Here is a 16,679-nt window from a genome sequence, read left to right as displayed (position 1 = left end):
CAATACTTTTATTGAAAAATAATTCGCTCAATCATCCATTAGAATACCTTACATCAACCACCACGCGTACATTAAATGTTCGCCACGTGTCACTTTATTCTCTCTTCAATTAATAAAAATATCTTATCTTAAAAAAAATGAATAATAAATTTTAATATATATATTATCGTTAGTATTATTATATTTATAAAATACCAATGAAATTTTAATGGTGCATTAACACACTATATTCTCACACTTTTATCAAAATTTAGAGGGTGACACTAGATTTTTGTGTTTTCCCTCACCTACAATGTTATTACCAACGACAATAAGGGTAAGAAAGATTCAAACAATGACGTTGTTAAAAGAGGCCATGACCATGATAGTTTTATCGACATCAGCTAAAATAGAGGCGAGAAGATGGACAAGAATATGATGGACAAAATGACTCCCGTGAATACAATAAACTTGTAACAAAATTTCCATTTGTAAAAGTTTTCTCAGAAAAGTAGAGTTTTGTAACGTATTAAAAAACAAAAACGGCTGAGGGGCAAAATGGACTGAGAAAGAAGTGTGAGAGAGAAGGATTGAGAGAAAGTTTGAGAGAGAAAACTGAATAGTCAAATGTTTTCATCGGAGAATCGCCGACGGAATCCATCTCCTACTAAGACCTGCACTCCGGAGTTCTTCTTGGAGTGAACTGAGAACTTGTGTTGAGATTTCCTCCTATTTCGTCTAGATCAGAAAGAAAACCCGCTAGGGAAGATCCGCCGCTGATTTTGGTGAAGAAATTGGACGAAACTCGAAGATCTGAGAATTTTTCCAAGAACGGAGAGAGAAGCCGCTGATGTGCCACGTGTCAAACAATTAGAGGGTCGCGTGCACCAATCACCTTCGGACGCGTCGAATGCCGCATGGGAAAACGCGGCTCCAGGCTCCTTGCGACACGTGTCCATGGCAACACAACCAGACCCGCGCCCGTCGGCTGACACGATACCCACGCGGCGAACCGAACCGAACCGGCCACCCGTGAGTCCAGAAAACCCTGGGCGCGTGGTACTCGTGCGTGGAACCCGCGAGTTGTTGTACCCTGGTGTGTGGCTGTCGCGTGGAAGCGCGTGTAAGCTTATTTTCGACCCGTACGGCTTCTGTTTTCTCTATTTTCCCCCTGATTCCAATCCTAAACCCATTTTATATGAAATAGGACCTAATTGAGGAAAAATCACCATCTTTCGATACGCCAAGTTTGTAGAAACGCTGCGTAAGGGCACGCGCCATCCAGGTAAGTCACCACACGAAATTTTAGGAAGTAATACTTGTAGGAATCGCTTGGAATGCATGCATGCTAGTTTGAATATCTTAAGTTGTAGCTTTCCGTTAATGATCGTAGGTAATAGATTATTGGAAGTAAGATGTAAGTTGTGATTTGTTAGGTGAGTTACTTGGGTACTGTTGATATGCTTTTAGATTCCCGCTTATTATGCCTATGTATATGTTCATGCTGAATGGAGGATGGGAAATTGCGAACTCTGCGCTCCGGGAGTTGATGAATGTTATCACCCAGTTGAGCTTGCATGTTTACTTTGCATGAAATGTGTTTGATGATTTTGGATCATAGTTATGTACGTACTCAATTAATTTTCATGACTCGCGAATATGAATAAGTCTAGGGATTCTTGGTTAGAGTAACCAGGTACTAAGGTATTAGATCTAATCCTTTCCCTAGTAGAGCAACAGATCCCACAGTGTATGAAGCCCACTATGGTACCCTTAGGCTACTGGTGTGTGATTAGTGTCATAGCTTCGTGGGGGAACATGGGGTTCCTTATCAGAATCTGTCTATTCTTAGCCGTTTTAGCATGGGAAACGTGTGCCCACGTCGTATAGACCATTTAGCTGGATGGGTTAAGGAGGGTAGCTCTCCCCGACCAGGGGGACTGTCATGGGCCTAGGGGGTTGCAGCTCACTTCCTAGTCTCAGAGCCATGCCGAGGTAGCTACTCGTAGGGCACCAGTCATTACACAGGACAACATAAGGGAGTTCTTAAAAATCTTTTAATGATAGGACAAAGAACCAAGTTGTCGCGAGGGGCAAGTCCCAAGGTCCTAAGACGAAACCAGATGTCCTTAAGCTAATGTAGAGTTCCGTGGGGGTTTGTTAAGATTAGGATGCGGTAAGAGCATACAAGTAGGTGGCCTACTGAGTATAATTCTTATACTCATTCTTGCTAAACCCTTGTTTTTTCCAGGTACGTGAGGCGTCGAGTCAAGAGAGGGCACGTTGATCGATGTGGGTTGTCACAGAGGAAGCGTGTCCCAGGGCGTCAGTCTAGTCTTACTAAATAAAACATTTTGTCTTTCATGTTTTCCTTCTTTTCTTGTTTTACCTAGGCACGTGTGTCCTTTTAGTAAAGAAACGTTTTTCTTTTGAAATAAATTTTTTTCCGTGAATTTCTCGTTTATACATTACATGTCATAATTCATGTTAGTCACGACTTGAGGTTATGTATTTCGGGTCATGACAAGTTTTTCCATAACCCTCCTCCAAGAAGTACACTATTTGTTTCAGTATTGCACAGACTCAAGCCCACAATAAGTAATGTTGTAGTTTCAAGGCCATTTTAGTAAGTCAATTTTCAAATTCACTTTTAGTCATAATTTCATCCATTACTCTACAGATCTCTTTAACTATGCTAGAAAAAGAAATACCAAATGATCATAAGTGGCCATAATTTCGTTTAATATACATCGTATTTATTAAGTATATTTATATTCTAAGAAATTTAGTAATAAAATTTAGTATTGAAAGATTAAAATTTTATTACATAGTTAATAAAATTTAGTAACCTCAGTTTAAAGTCTAAATGAATTATTAGGCTAATTATAAATTGTACTACAAGGTGACTGATCTTTGCCGTCATTTTGTTTCAAGAAGATGATATGAGGTTGAATTGGATGTTGAGAAGCACGTTCAAATTGGTACAAAAAATAATTAGTAACTCTGGTCTAGGTCAACCAAGTAAGTAGTCTTACCATCGGTATGTTAGAAGTTTATATTTTCATGATGACATGTGCCCCGTAGTTCTGTACGTGTTATATGCTTGATATGTGTGAAATGTCATAACTATGATATGTTAATATTATGACACGTGTTATAATATGATGTGCTGAGAATATAATTTATGTTATGATGTGACACGTGTGACGATATAATACATGTTGTGACCGACTCAAATACTATCCAGTCGCTGCTAGAATGAAGCTGCAGCCAGCATTTCATGATCTCAAACAGGGTGACCTATTTGTGGAAGATTATGATCATGAATTCAATAGATTGGCTAGATTCTCCCCTATATATGTCAGTACTGAAGAGCTTAAGGCTGAACGTTTTATCGCCGGCCTAAGGGAGAGCATTAGAGGTTATGTGGCATCACAGTCATCCACAGACTATACAACAGCTCTCAAGATGGCAACCCTCATTGATGCGCCTCGTACTAACAAATTACAGGCAGGGTCGGCCCAAAAATCTCAGGTCGTAGTCCAGGGAAAACAGATAAATCAGAACTGTCCTAGGACCGGCAGACCACCCCGGGGGGGCACTGCCAATCGCGGAAGAGCCCCAGCACAGAACAGGGCTAATTGCCCTCAGTGTCAATGGCCTCACAAGGGGGAATGTCGTGCTGGAACTAATGCATGCTTCAGTTGTGGCCAAACAGGGCACTATGCATCGAACTGTCCTCAACCAAGAGATCAGAACACTGAACAACTTGTAAAACAAAATCAAAGGGGCCGAGGTGCCCAACAGTAGCAGGGGCGAGCTGTAGCCCATGCAACCACAGGTAGGCAGGCCGACGCACCTAACGCAGTCGTTACAGGTACACTACCCGTCTTTGGTCATTTAGCTTTTGTACTATTTGATTCGGGTTCTACACACTCATTTGTGTTCGAGGAATTCGTTGACTTTGCGCACCTAGAAAAAGAACCCTTAGAGACCATTCTATCAGTGTCCACCCCTGCTCACGAGTTATTAATGGCTACTCATAGAGTTAAAGGTGGTAATGTGACAGTGTCGGGACGAGTCATAGAAGCTGCTTTAATAGTTTTAAGCATGCAAGACTTCGATGTCATTTTGGGTATGGATTGGCTAGGCGAGAATCGCACTCTTATTGATTGTGAAACTCGAATAGTTACTTTCAGACTCCCGTCAGGGGATAGTTTTTCATATAAGGGAGCCACTTCCAAAAGAACCCAAGTGTTGTAACTGCACTTACGGCTAGAAAGATGATCTGCGGTGGTGCAAGTGCATTTTAGCTAGTGTGACCCATGACCGCAGTAATATTCAGTCAGTCTCGTCAGTACACATTTTCAGGGAATTCATTGATGTTTTTCCTGAGGATTTGCAAAATTTGCCTCCTGTTAGGGAAGTTGACTTCGGGATCGACTTAGAACCAGGAACTGCGCCGATCTCCAAGGCACTCTACAGAATGACACCTGCAAAACTCAGGGAATTGAAGGAACAGTTATAGGAGCTTTTGGATAAGGGTTTCATACGACCCAGTTTCACCCTGGGGAGCCCTTGTTCTGTTTGTCAAGAAGAAGGATGGATCCCTGCACCTGTGTATAGACTATAGAGAACTGAATAAGGTCACCATAAAGAATAAATACCCCCTCCCGAGGATCGATGACTTGTTTGATCAATTGCAGGGAGCAACGGTATTCTCTAAAATTGACTTAAGGTCAGGATATCATCAATTGAGAATAAGAGAAGAAGATATTCCCAAAACAGCTTTAAGAAGTCGCTATGGACATTATGAATTTCTCGTCATGTTCTTTGGACTTACCAATGCTCCAGTCGTCTTCATGAAACTATTGAACAGGGTGTTTAAGGAATTCTTAGACACTTTTTTATAGTGTTTATTGATGATATTCTGATATACTCTAAGTAAGAAACAGAGCAGGAAGAGCATTTGAGAAAATTTCTGACCATACTAAGAACACAGCGACCGTATGCCAAGTTTTCCAAGTGTGAATTTTGGCTGTTTGAGGTAGCATTTTTGGGCCATGTGGTGTCAAGTAGAGGAATTATAGTGGACCCAGCTAAGATAGAGGCAGTGATGAAGTGGCCAAGACCGACCACAGTCACTGAAGTACGGAGTTTTCTAGGACTAGCCGGTTATTACAGAAGGCTCGTTCAGGATTTCTCCAAGATATCTTCGGCGCTAACTCAGTTAACTAAGAAAGGCAAGCCGTTCGTGTGGACATCAGCTTGCGAACAGAGCTTCCAGAAACTCAAGGAGAGGTTGGTGACAACACCAGTCCTCACAGTTCCAGATGGATCAGGGAACCTTGTGGTGTACAGCGATGCGTCGGGAAAAGGTCTAGGATGTGTGCTCATGCAGAAGGGTAAAGTGATAGCTTACGCTTCCAGACAACTGAAAGAATATGAACAAAATTATCCCACTCATGACCTTGAGTTAGCAGCAGTGGTGTTTGCACTGAAAACGTGGCGACATTATCTGTATGGAGAGAAAATCCAAGTATTCACTGATCACAAGAGTCTTAAATACCTATTTACGCGAATGAGCTTAACATGAGACGAGGAGGTGGTTGGAATTAGTAAAGGATTATGACATCGAGATCATGTATCATCCTGGCAAGGCCAATGTCATGGCAGAGCATTGAGTAGAAAGGCAGTTCATACTTTCGCGATGATCACTAAGCAAGAGAGAATACAGGATGAGATGAAGAGGGCTGGAACCGATGTTGTAATCAAAGGTGGTATTGCTCACATAACACAAATGACCATGCAACCCACCTTACGAAAACTAATCATTGACTCTCAGAGGTCTGATGAACACCTTGGAAAACCGTGGGATCAGATATAGATTGAAAGGCCAGTGGGGTACTCAATCTCTTCAGATGGGGGTTTGCTGTGGACAAATCGCCTGTTCCCCGTGACAAGAAAATTCTTAAGGATATTATGACAGAAGCTCACGATTCTTCTTATACGTTCCACCCTGGAAGTACAAAGATGTATCAGGATCTTAAGGGATGTTATTGGTTACCAGGGATGAAAAAGGAGATAGCAGATTTTGTAAGCCGATGCTTGACCTGTCAGCAGGTGAAGGCCCCGAGACAGTGTTCAGTAGGACTGCTACAACCCTTAAAGGTTCCGCAGTGGAAATGGGAAGCAGTTTGCATGGATCTTATCTCAGGCTTGCCCAAGACCAAACAGAGCTTCAACGTAATCTAGGTAGTTGTTGATAGACTTACCAAAATGGCTCACTTCATCCCAGGCAAAACCACTTATCGTGTGGATCAGTGGGCTCAATTGTATATCAGAGAGATAGTACGCCTGCATGGTGTGCTGGTGTCTATAGTATCTGATCGAGACACTAAGTTCATCTCCCAATTTTGGAAAAGCCTCCAAAAAGCATTGGGGACTCAGCTAAAGTTTAGTACAACATTCCATCCTTAAATGGACGGACAAACCGAAAGACTGAATCAAACCTTAGAAGATATGTTGCGAGCCTGTGTCATGGATTTCGCTGGGTGCTGGGATGAACATCTACCACTGATGGAGTTTGCCTACAATAATAGTTACCAAGCGACCATCCAGATGGCCCCTTTTGAGGCACTGTATGGGCGTAGGTGTTGAACACTGGTGTTTTGGGAAGAAGTAGGCACGTAGCAACTACTGGGACCAGAGTTGGTTCAGGCCACCAACGCAGCAGTGCAGAAAATTAAACAAAGAATCCTCATTGCACAGAGCCGACAGAAGAGCTACGCAGATTTTCTTAAAAGGGACCTCGAGTTCGAGGTGGGTGACCGTGTGTTCTTAAAGATAGCCCCTATGAGGGGGGTGATGAGGTTTGGAAAGAAGGGGAGGTTAAGCCCAAGGTTTATAGGCCCTTTCGAGATTCTAGAGAGAGTTGGGGTCGTGGCCTATAAGATTGCTCTACCTCCAAACCTTGCCGCCGTTCACAATGTGTTCCACGTGTCTATGCTGCGAAAGTACACCCCAAATCCTACTCATGTGATTGAACACGAAACCCTTCCTCTTCGGAAAGATTTGTCCTACGAGGAAAGACCCAGCAAAATTCTGGCTCGAGACACTAAGCGACTGCGCAACAGAGTTATTCCCTTGGTAAAAGTCGCATGGGGTAACCCTCGACACAAGGAGGCAACCTAGGAACGAGAAGAAGACGTAAGGAGAACCTATCCCGAACTCTTCCAAGAGATACCAACTTTCGGGGACGAAAGTTCATAAGGAGGGGAGAGTTTGCAACGTATTAAAAAAAAACGGCCGAGGGGAAAAATGGACATTTTACCCCTCTGCCCATTATAGGGGTCTTGAAGGTCCTCCACAAAATTCCAACAAAAGAAAGAAGTGTGAGAGAGAAGGATTGAGAGAGTTTGAGAGAGAAAACTGAATAGCCGGAGTTTTTCATGGGAGAATCGCCGACGGAATTCATCTCCTACTAAGACCTACACTCTAGAGTTCTTCTTAAAGTGAAGTGAGAACTCGTGTTGAGATTTCCTCCTCTTTCGTCAAGATCAGAAAAAAAACCCGTAAGGGAAGATCCGCCGTTGATTTTGGTGAAGAAATTGGACGAAACTCGAAGATCTGAGAATTTTTCCAAGAACGGAGGAGAGAGAAGTCGTCGGCGTGCCACGTGTCAAATAGTTAGAGGGCCACGTGCGCCAATCACCTTCAGACACGCGTCAAACGCCGCTTGGGAAAACGCGGTTCCAGGCTCCTTGCGACAAGCGTCCACGGCAACACAACCCGACCCGCGCCCGTCGGCTGACCCGATACCCACGCGGCGAACCGAACCGGCGACCCGTGACTGTAGAAAACACTGGGCGCGTGGTACTCGCGCATGGAACCCGCGAGTTGTTGTACCCCAACACGTGGTTGGCGCGTGGAAGCGCGTGTAAGCTTATTTTTTACCCGTACGACTTCTGTTTTCCCTATTTTCCCCCTGATTCCAATCCTAAACCCATTTTATATAAAATAGGACCTAATTGAGGAAAAATCACCATCTTTTGATACGTCAAGTGTGTAGAAACACTGCGTAAGGGCACACGCCATCCAGGTAAGTCACCACACGAAATTTTAGGAAGTAATACTTGTAGGAATCGCTTGGAATGCATGTATCCTAGTTTGAATATCTTAGGTTGTAGCTTTCCGTTAATGATCATAGGTAATAGATTATTGGAAGTAAGATGAAAGTTGTGATTTGTTATGAGAGTTACTTGGGTACTGCTGATATGCTTTTATATTCCCGCTTATTATGCCTATGTATATGTTCATGCTGAATGGAGGATGGGAAATTGCGAACTCTGCGCTCCGGGAGTTGATGGATGTTATCACCTCGTTGAGCTTGTATGATTACTTTGCATGAAATGTGTTTGATGATTTTGGATCATAGTTATGTACGTACTCAGTTAATTTTCATGACTCGCGAATATGAATAAGTCTAGGGATTCTTGGTTAAAGTAACCAGGTACTAAGGTATTAGATGTAATAATCCTTTCCCTAGTAGAGCAGCAAACCACCACGGTGTATGAAGCCCACTAGGGTACCCTTAGGCTACTGGTGTGTGATTGGTGTCATAGCTTCGTGGGGGAACAAGGGGGTTCCTAATTAGAATCTGACTATCCTTAGCCGTTTTAGCATGGGAAACGTGTGCCCACATCGTATAGACCATTTAGCTGGATGGGTTAAGGGGGTAGCTCTCCCCGACCAGGGGGACTACCATGGGCCTAGGGGGTTGCAGCTCACTTCCTAGGTAAGATACCAGATAGTCTCAGAGCCATGCCGAGGTAGCTACTCATAGGGCACCACTCATTACACAGGACAACATAAGGGAGTTCTTAAAAATCTTTTAATGATAGGACAAAGAACCAAGTTGTCGCGAGGGGCAAGTCCCAAGGTCCTAAGACGAAAACCAGATGTCCTTGAGCTAATGTAGAGTTCCGTGGGGGTTTGTTAAGATTAGGATGCGGTAAGAGCATATAAGTAGGTGGCTTACTGAGTATAATTCTTATACTCATTCTTGTTATACCCTTTTTTTTTTAGGTAGGCGTCGAGTCAAGAGAGGGCGCGTTGATCGATGTGGGTTGTCACATAGGAAGCGTGTCCCGGGGCATCAGTCTAGTCTTACTAAATAGAACATTATGTCTTTCATGTTTTCCTTCTTTTCTTGTTTTACCTAGGCACATGTGTCCTTTTAGTAAAGAAACGTTTTTCTTTTGAAATAAATGTTTTTCCGTGAATTTCTCGTTTATACATTACATGTCATAATTCATGTTAGTCACGGCTTGAAGTTATGTATTTCGGGTCGTGACAAGTTTTTCCATAACCCTCCTCCAAGAAGTACACTATCTGATTCAGTATTCCACATATTCAAGCCCACAATAAGTAATGTTATCGTTTCGAGGCCATTTTGGTAAGTCAATTTTCAAATTCACTTTTCGTCATAATTTCATCAATTACTTTACACATCTCTCTAATTATGCTAGAAAAAGAAATACCAAAGGATCAAAAGTGGCCATAATTTTGTTTAATATACATCGTATTTATTAAGTATATTTATATTCCAAGAAACCGTAAATATAAATTGAAAGATTAAAATTTTATTACATAGTTAATAAAATTTAGTAACCTCGGTTTAAAGTCTAAATGAATTATTAGGCTAATTATAAATTGTACTACAAGGTGACTGATATTTGCCGTCATTTTGTTTCAAGAAGATGATATGAGGTTGAATTGGATGTTGAGAAGCACCTTCAGACTGATACAAAAAATAATTAGTAACTCTGATATAGGCCAACCAAGTAAGTAGTCTTATTATCGGCATTTTAGAAGTTTATATTTTCATGATGACATGTGCCCCGTAGTTTTGTACGTGTTACATGCTTGATATGTGTGAAATGTTTATGAAATGTCATAACTATGATATGTTAATATTATGACACGTGTTATAATATGATGTGTTGATAATATAATTTATGTTATGATGTGACATGTGTGACGATATAATACATGTTGTGACCGACTTTATGATATGATACGATATGTTAAAGGACATGTTATGTATATGATATGACATAATACAACGTACGATATGAATGATACGGTATTCAACGCCGATACATGTTAAAGGACATGTTGTAAATTGATATGATATGAAGAAAGATGGAAATGGTTGATTGATGTGAGATCCCACATCGGTTGAGGAGTAAACGAAGCATTCTTAGGAAGGGTGGGGAAAACTCTCCATAGCAGCAGACACGTTTTAAAAACCTTGAAGGTAAGCTCAAAAGGGAAAGCCCAAAGGCGATATTATCTGCTAGTAGTGGGTTTGCGCGGTTACAAATTGTATTAGATCCATACACCAGGCAGGATGGATTGTGAGATTACACATAGGATGAGGAGTACGACAACAGCACTAGAGAATGCTAGCCGAACCAAAAAACTTTAAAATGGTTACGTTATGCATACCGTGCAGGTACTCTTTGTCTGAATTATTTTTATTGTTATTTTTTAATGGCTCAAAATTATATAGAAATTTTTTAAAATAAAAATAAAAAAATAAAAATGGAATATATAGTGACTGATGACGTGGATTTCCTTTACTTCCTCTTTCTCCGCACGATTCCATTAATGACCCTTCGCCGACATCTCCCAAACTATCATTATCTTATTTTTATTTATTTATTTATTTATTTATTTATTGTTCTCAGACTCTCATTATCCACAACACAATTATTCGGACCCAAAATAAAGTATGATTTTCAATAATCTAAATTAATTCACACAATAAATAATAATAATCATAATAAAACTAACAACCATTTTTTATTGACTAAATTAATAAAAATATGAGCACTTTTTGTTTTTTATTTTTAAAATATTTCTAAACTTTCCCAATTTTTAAATACCTTAAAATTTATATGCATAATTATTTCTTTTAACCAAACCATCCATTTTTTGTTTAAAAGAGTTTTAAATATTATATATATATATATATTTAAGTATTTTAAAATAAAAATAATTAATAAGTTGAGTGAGGATTGATTTTTTTTTTTAGTTTATGAATATTTTTGAAAAAAAATACAAAATTTAGGAATATTTTTATTAATTTAGTTGAGTTTAATGTTTTTTTTTTTAATTTTTTTAAAGTTTCAATCCATTTAATTTTAAATTGAGTCTCTAATAAATAAAAAAATTTAAAACGCTCTTTACTTTATAAATTTTAATTGAAATATTTTTTCATTTTTATTATAGAATGATTGTTTAAAAATAACTTTGCTATATATATATATAAAATGTTATATTAATAATTAAAATGTCGTAAAATTCAATCCATTAAATATTCACTGTCACAACATATCACTAACATCAGTTACAAATGTCAATTATTATTAGCTTTCATAATAATAATTTTAAAAGTAAGATACAGTAGAATTGCATTGTAACTCTATTTTCAAATTCGTAGGGTTCACTCAACTAAAAATGATAACTCGTGAACCAATTCAAATTTAAAAAATCTAATTCAACTTGAGTAGTCCAAATTAATCGGACTCTTGAGTCATATAAACACCATATGTTTATTTATTTTTTTAATTCAAATTCGAGAGTACAATTTAGCCTTCAACATTATATAAAAAGAAAATACAAAATGAATAATTAAAAAATGGAATCAAATCTCAGTCTGGAAAAAAAAAAAGAAAAAAAAGAAAAAAAAAAAAAGCACAATCCTCCGTGTGTGTGGCTCTTTACTGTCGCTTTATTTTCTAATTTATCGCTTTATTTATTAAAGAAAAAAGGAAGGATGGAATCACAATTGTAGGAGTCCTCTCAGTCTGCTGCATTTCTCTTCCGACTCAAATTCTTGGTTCAGGAGGAGGAGGAAGAAGAAAAGTTTCTCCCTAACAAATTTGGTGTGTGGCTATGGTTGATCTACGATAAGGACCTCAATCGCAATCACCTCGTTTTTCTTCTTCTTCCTCCATTCTTCTTTTGAAATCTGACCGACAGAGTGAGCAACAATGATGCTCAGGGATTTGGTACTGTTTATGCTTCTTGTTACTGTCATTGCTCCGATTTTGCTTTACACTTATCGTCTTGGATCCTTCAATTTCTCCTCCTGTAAGTTCTACTCTCGATTGGATTTGCTTTGGCGTTCTTTTCTACTTCGTTACTCATTTTCCTGCTTCTTGTTTTCTTTCTCAGCCAGAGATGAATTTCTGGAAGATTTCTCAAGCTTTGTAAGTGGAATTGTGCGGTTCTTTCTTTACTTTGNTGAATTATTTGAATTTTTTTTTTTTTTTTTTTTTTTTTTTTTTTTTTTTTTTCTCTTCACAGACTCTAAGCAGTCATTCTGAACATTTGAATATACTTCCTCATGTAAGTAATTTTGTGTTCCTCTTTTTGACTTTCTGCTTGGCTTGTTTCTGGCTTTAACGTATAGATCTTTGCTTATTCGGTCTTATTTCTTTTATCAGGAATCCTCTAGGATTCTTAAAGAACCTGTTGGAACTGTGTACTCTAACAATACACCTCATTCAGAACTGGATGCGTCTGCTGTGGAGCAGAATTCAACAGACGTCCAAGGCTCAGCACATGGTGTTTTTTTCTTTTCTCTTCGAATTGAACATTTTCTTAATTCTGTGTCTTGCGCTTCTATAATTTTGCAAATCTTATCGTTACAGATTTGCAATTACCGGAATCGCGGGAGCATAAGTCTACTCGTGCACTTTCCACCACGAATGAGAACGTTAGTTCGATTGGAGAGAATAACATCAGGCAGATCACCGACCCACTGAGGCAGCTGAATCTCAGCAAGGGCATTCCGGTACAATCGGTCTCTGAGCGTGTGAAGGTAGAAAACACTGCAGAATTCACATGACTAATGCATAAATTCCTACGTGCCTCTTAAAATTTGGCGAAAACGTTTCGTTTCTCATAAATTTCTGGTCCACTTCATTTATTGTCATACTCTGTACCTTTTAGAACTAATAATAGCGTTGGTGGCTCTGGAATATAGAGAACAGTTTTCCATTCATCATGGCTTTTATGTTATGAATGCTNTTCTTCTTCTTTAACTGTTTTTTTTTTTTTTTTTTTTTTTTTTTTTTTTTTTTTTTTTGTAATTGACCAAATTCGTACTCTCGTCTTTCCTCTGTACCTTTTTGTTTCAGCAGGATTATAGTGAAAGATAATTAATCAAGATGGCAGATCTTAGATTTTCTTAAATTACCTTTATTTCGGATTGCTATCATGCATACTTCACTATTGGTTGTCCTAGGCTAAAATTAGGATAGATAATACTTTCATAATGCTAGAAGTCTCCAAACACAGATGATTAAAGAAAATATATATTAATCTAACCTTTGCGAGGTCAACTTGGCATTATATGGAATCAAAATTTAATAATTCCGTCCAGCCACAAGTATACTACTTTGTCAGTCTATTAGCTTGAGGAAAGATGATAGCTCTGCTGTCTTCTGTAAGTTTACATCAATCCTTAGTAATTTTTAAGCTTACTAAGTAACTCACACAGTTATATGTAATTCGTTCTAGTTTTCTGTTCTTTATGATAGTTTCTGAGTTCCAAGAATTGGTATAATGTTTTTCTTTTCGGAAACAATTATATTCAGCATGCATGTATACATGTACATCTTCAGTATCTTCTTTTCACCCGGCTCCCCCTTCTGTGGCTTGATTTCCAGGAAAGAAAGCGTGTACGACAATCCATCCAATCCACTGACAAGGTTCGCAAGGCAAGAGAATCATCTAAATCCGAAAACGATGATGAGGAAGCTGCTGCACCAAATGCAAGGGTTCAGTATCTCAAAGATCAACTTGTCCAGGCAAAAGTGTATCTTTCCCTTTCAGCCACAAGGAATAATGTTCATTTTATTAGACAATTACGTCAACGGATGAAAGAGATCCAACGCATTTTAGGGCGTGCAAACAAAGACTCCGAGCTGCCCAGGGAGTAAGTATATACCTCTTGAGCATGTTAATATTTGGCATCTTGCAGGGGATTTTTATATTTCAGTCGATCCTTTCAACATTCATGACCAGTAGTCACAGCTTCCAATGTTTAATTGTTAATTACATACCTTGATGAATGCAGTGCCCAAGAGAAGTTAAGGGCAATGGATCAAATATTGACCAGAGGAAAACAGATTCAGGATAACTGTGCTTTGATAATCAAAAAGGTTCGGGCTATGCTCCAGTCAACGGAGGATCAGCTACGAGTGCACAAGAAGCAAGCACTGTTCTTGTCACAATTAACGGCAAAAACACTTCCCAAGGGCCTTCACTGTCTTCCCTTACGCCTGACGACTGAATATTACAGCTTGAATTATTCTAAGCAGCCGTTTCCCAATCAAGAAAAACTAGAAGACTCCAGTCTGTATCATTATGCATTATTCTCAGATAATGTATTGGCAGCAGCAGTTGTTGTAAATTCAACCATTGCTCATGCGAAGGTATATATATTTTCTACCCATAAATATAGAAGTTCTATGCTTGAAAAAGAAAAATGAAAAGAATACGTCGAGGTCTGACGACTGTTTTTGGAATTTTATTCTCTGTTTTCCTTGAACGGTTAAGTAGTAGGGTGGAGTTTGAATGTAACTTTGCTATGACATCACAACATTCTTCTTGTTTTCAATAGTATAACATCACGACTAATATAATTTCATTGATATTTGACAGGATGCCTCGAAACATGTTTTCCACATTGTTACCGACCAGCTCAATTACGCTGCAATGAGGATGTGGTTTCATGTTAATTTTCCTGGAAAAGCGACTATTCAGGTCCAGAGTATTGAAGAATTCTCATGGTTAAATTCAAGCTACAGTCCAGTTCTCAAGCAGTTGGGTTCTCCATCAGCAAAAAATTATTACTTCAAATCTCATAGAGCCCATTCTGATTCAAATATGAAGTTCCGGAACCCAAAGTATTTATCTATCTTGAATCACCTCCGATTTTACTTGCCAGAGATATTCCCAAAACTGAAGAAGATTCTGTTTGTGGATGATGACATAGTTGTGCAGAAAGATCTTACTGGCCTTTGGTCTCTTGATCTGAAGGGGAATGTAAATGGGGCAGTGGAAACTTGTGGTGAAAGCTTTCATCGTTTCGATAAGTATCTTAACTTTTCAAATGAGCTCATATCGAAGAATTTTGACCCTCGTGCTTGTGGTTGGGCATATGGAATGAATATATTTGATTTGGAGGAATGGAAGAGGCAGAACATAACTGACATATACCACACATGGCAGAAACTCGTAAGTTTTCGAATATTACTTATCTTAATCATGTTGTCTTGCACTTTCGTCGCTCGTTCATATACATTAATTCTCCATTTGTGGTAGCAGCAGACAGATTAAAGATTTAAATCGGTATTCGTCTCGGTTACACGTTTTAGTAACTGTCTGACCCTGACTGTAATGATACCCTCTGTAGTCTCTAATAGAATTGGAAATATTTCATAGGAAATGAAGCCATTGAGCCCTTATACTGCCACCGTAAAAATGTGGTTTCCTTATTCTTGTTCTTGAAAATTAAATTATTTCTGTGGCCTTTTTTCTGCAACCATCAAACTTGACACGGATTCTATAAAATCCTAAAAGCTTCCCATTTCTTTGTTGCACCAGAATCACGACAGACAATTGTGGAAGTTAGGAACCTTGCCCCCAGGTCTTATAACATTCTGGAAGCGCACACATCCTCTCGACCGATCATGGCACGTTCTAGGCCTCGGATACAACCCTAGTGTCAACCAGAAGGAGATTGAACGAGCTGCTGTTGTTCATTACAACGGAAACATGAAACCTTGGCTGGAGATAGCCATACCCAGGTACCGTAACTATTGGATGAAGTATGTCGATTTCGACCACGAGTACCTTAGACAGTGCAATATTAATCCATAACAAGACACCTCAACGCTTTCTCATGGTACCACCAAAGTCATACAGTTACACAGGTGCCATTCTTTTCCCCATCTCTTGTAAATTAGTTGTTCTTAGGTCAATTCTTTTGTAGAAAGAACGTTTTTTCTTTTTTTTTTTTTTGCATGATTTTATATTGTGGGTGAGTGGGATCCCGTATTTACCTCAATTTGTAAATGATTGAGAGTGTTTTGTTTTTCCTAAAAGTTTATTCTGTGGTGGACAGGTTAAAGTAATGTCAAAGTATTGTCAAAGTCTATGTAACGTGTACATTAAATTTTGGTAATAAGGAATTATTATGTTTTATTCTGCGACTTCCTTTGGTTTTTTTTGGCATTTTTGGAATGTGTCATGTGATGATGGATTGGTATTTGCTAATAAGGAATGGATTTGTTCATTAGGGTGAAAGGTCAAACAGATGTTATATAAAGTAATAAAGTAAGCTCGGTCGATCGAGAATCTTTTTTTTCCTCTCCCTTCAAACACTGTAAATGAAGAAAATAAAAGGTACGCAACCCGAGTCAATTACCAAACCAATCGATAACTTTCCTTTTAAAAAGTGAGGGATCAGCCAATTAGAGGAATGTGTATAAGTTGGACAATAGATGGAGTGTAAGTTAGGTTTATGTTGAGGAAAAATATATATTTTTATACAGATAAAAGGACTAAGAAGTTTAACAATCATACATGTTTGTATAGAAATTTCTATACTATTGTGA

General features: G+C 38.8%; 1 protein-coding gene across 1 annotated transcript; it reads left to right on the top strand.

The window, feature by feature from the left end:
- Positions 1 to 11,794: 11,794 nt before the first annotated feature.
- LOC111471640 (probable galacturonosyltransferase 4) lies at positions 11,795 to 16,274 on the top strand. The gene is made up of 9 exons (XM_023117348.1): positions 11,795 to 12,141; positions 12,226 to 12,260; positions 12,358 to 12,399; positions 12,498 to 12,618; positions 12,705 to 12,874; positions 13,725 to 13,993; positions 14,135 to 14,492; positions 14,722 to 15,297; positions 15,667 to 16,274. Exons 1-9 carry the CDS (start codon positions 12,042 to 12,044, stop codon positions 15,940 to 15,942), a joined length of 1,947 nt encoding a protein of 648 aa, XP_022973116.1. The 5' UTR covers positions 11,795 to 12,041; the 3' UTR covers positions 15,943 to 16,274.
- Positions 16,275 to 16,679: the final 405 nt, after the last annotated feature.

Source organism: Cucurbita maxima, unplaced genomic scaffold, assembly GCF_002738345.1.
Source record: "Cucurbita maxima cultivar Rimu unplaced genomic scaffold, Cmax_1.0 Cma_Scf00054, whole genome shotgun sequence".
Lineage (NCBI taxonomy): Eukaryota > Viridiplantae > Streptophyta > Magnoliopsida > Cucurbitales > Cucurbitaceae > Cucurbita > Cucurbita maxima.
The sequence above is the reverse complement of the archived record's forward strand: the minus strand, read 5'-3'. Positions and strand labels throughout refer to the sequence as shown.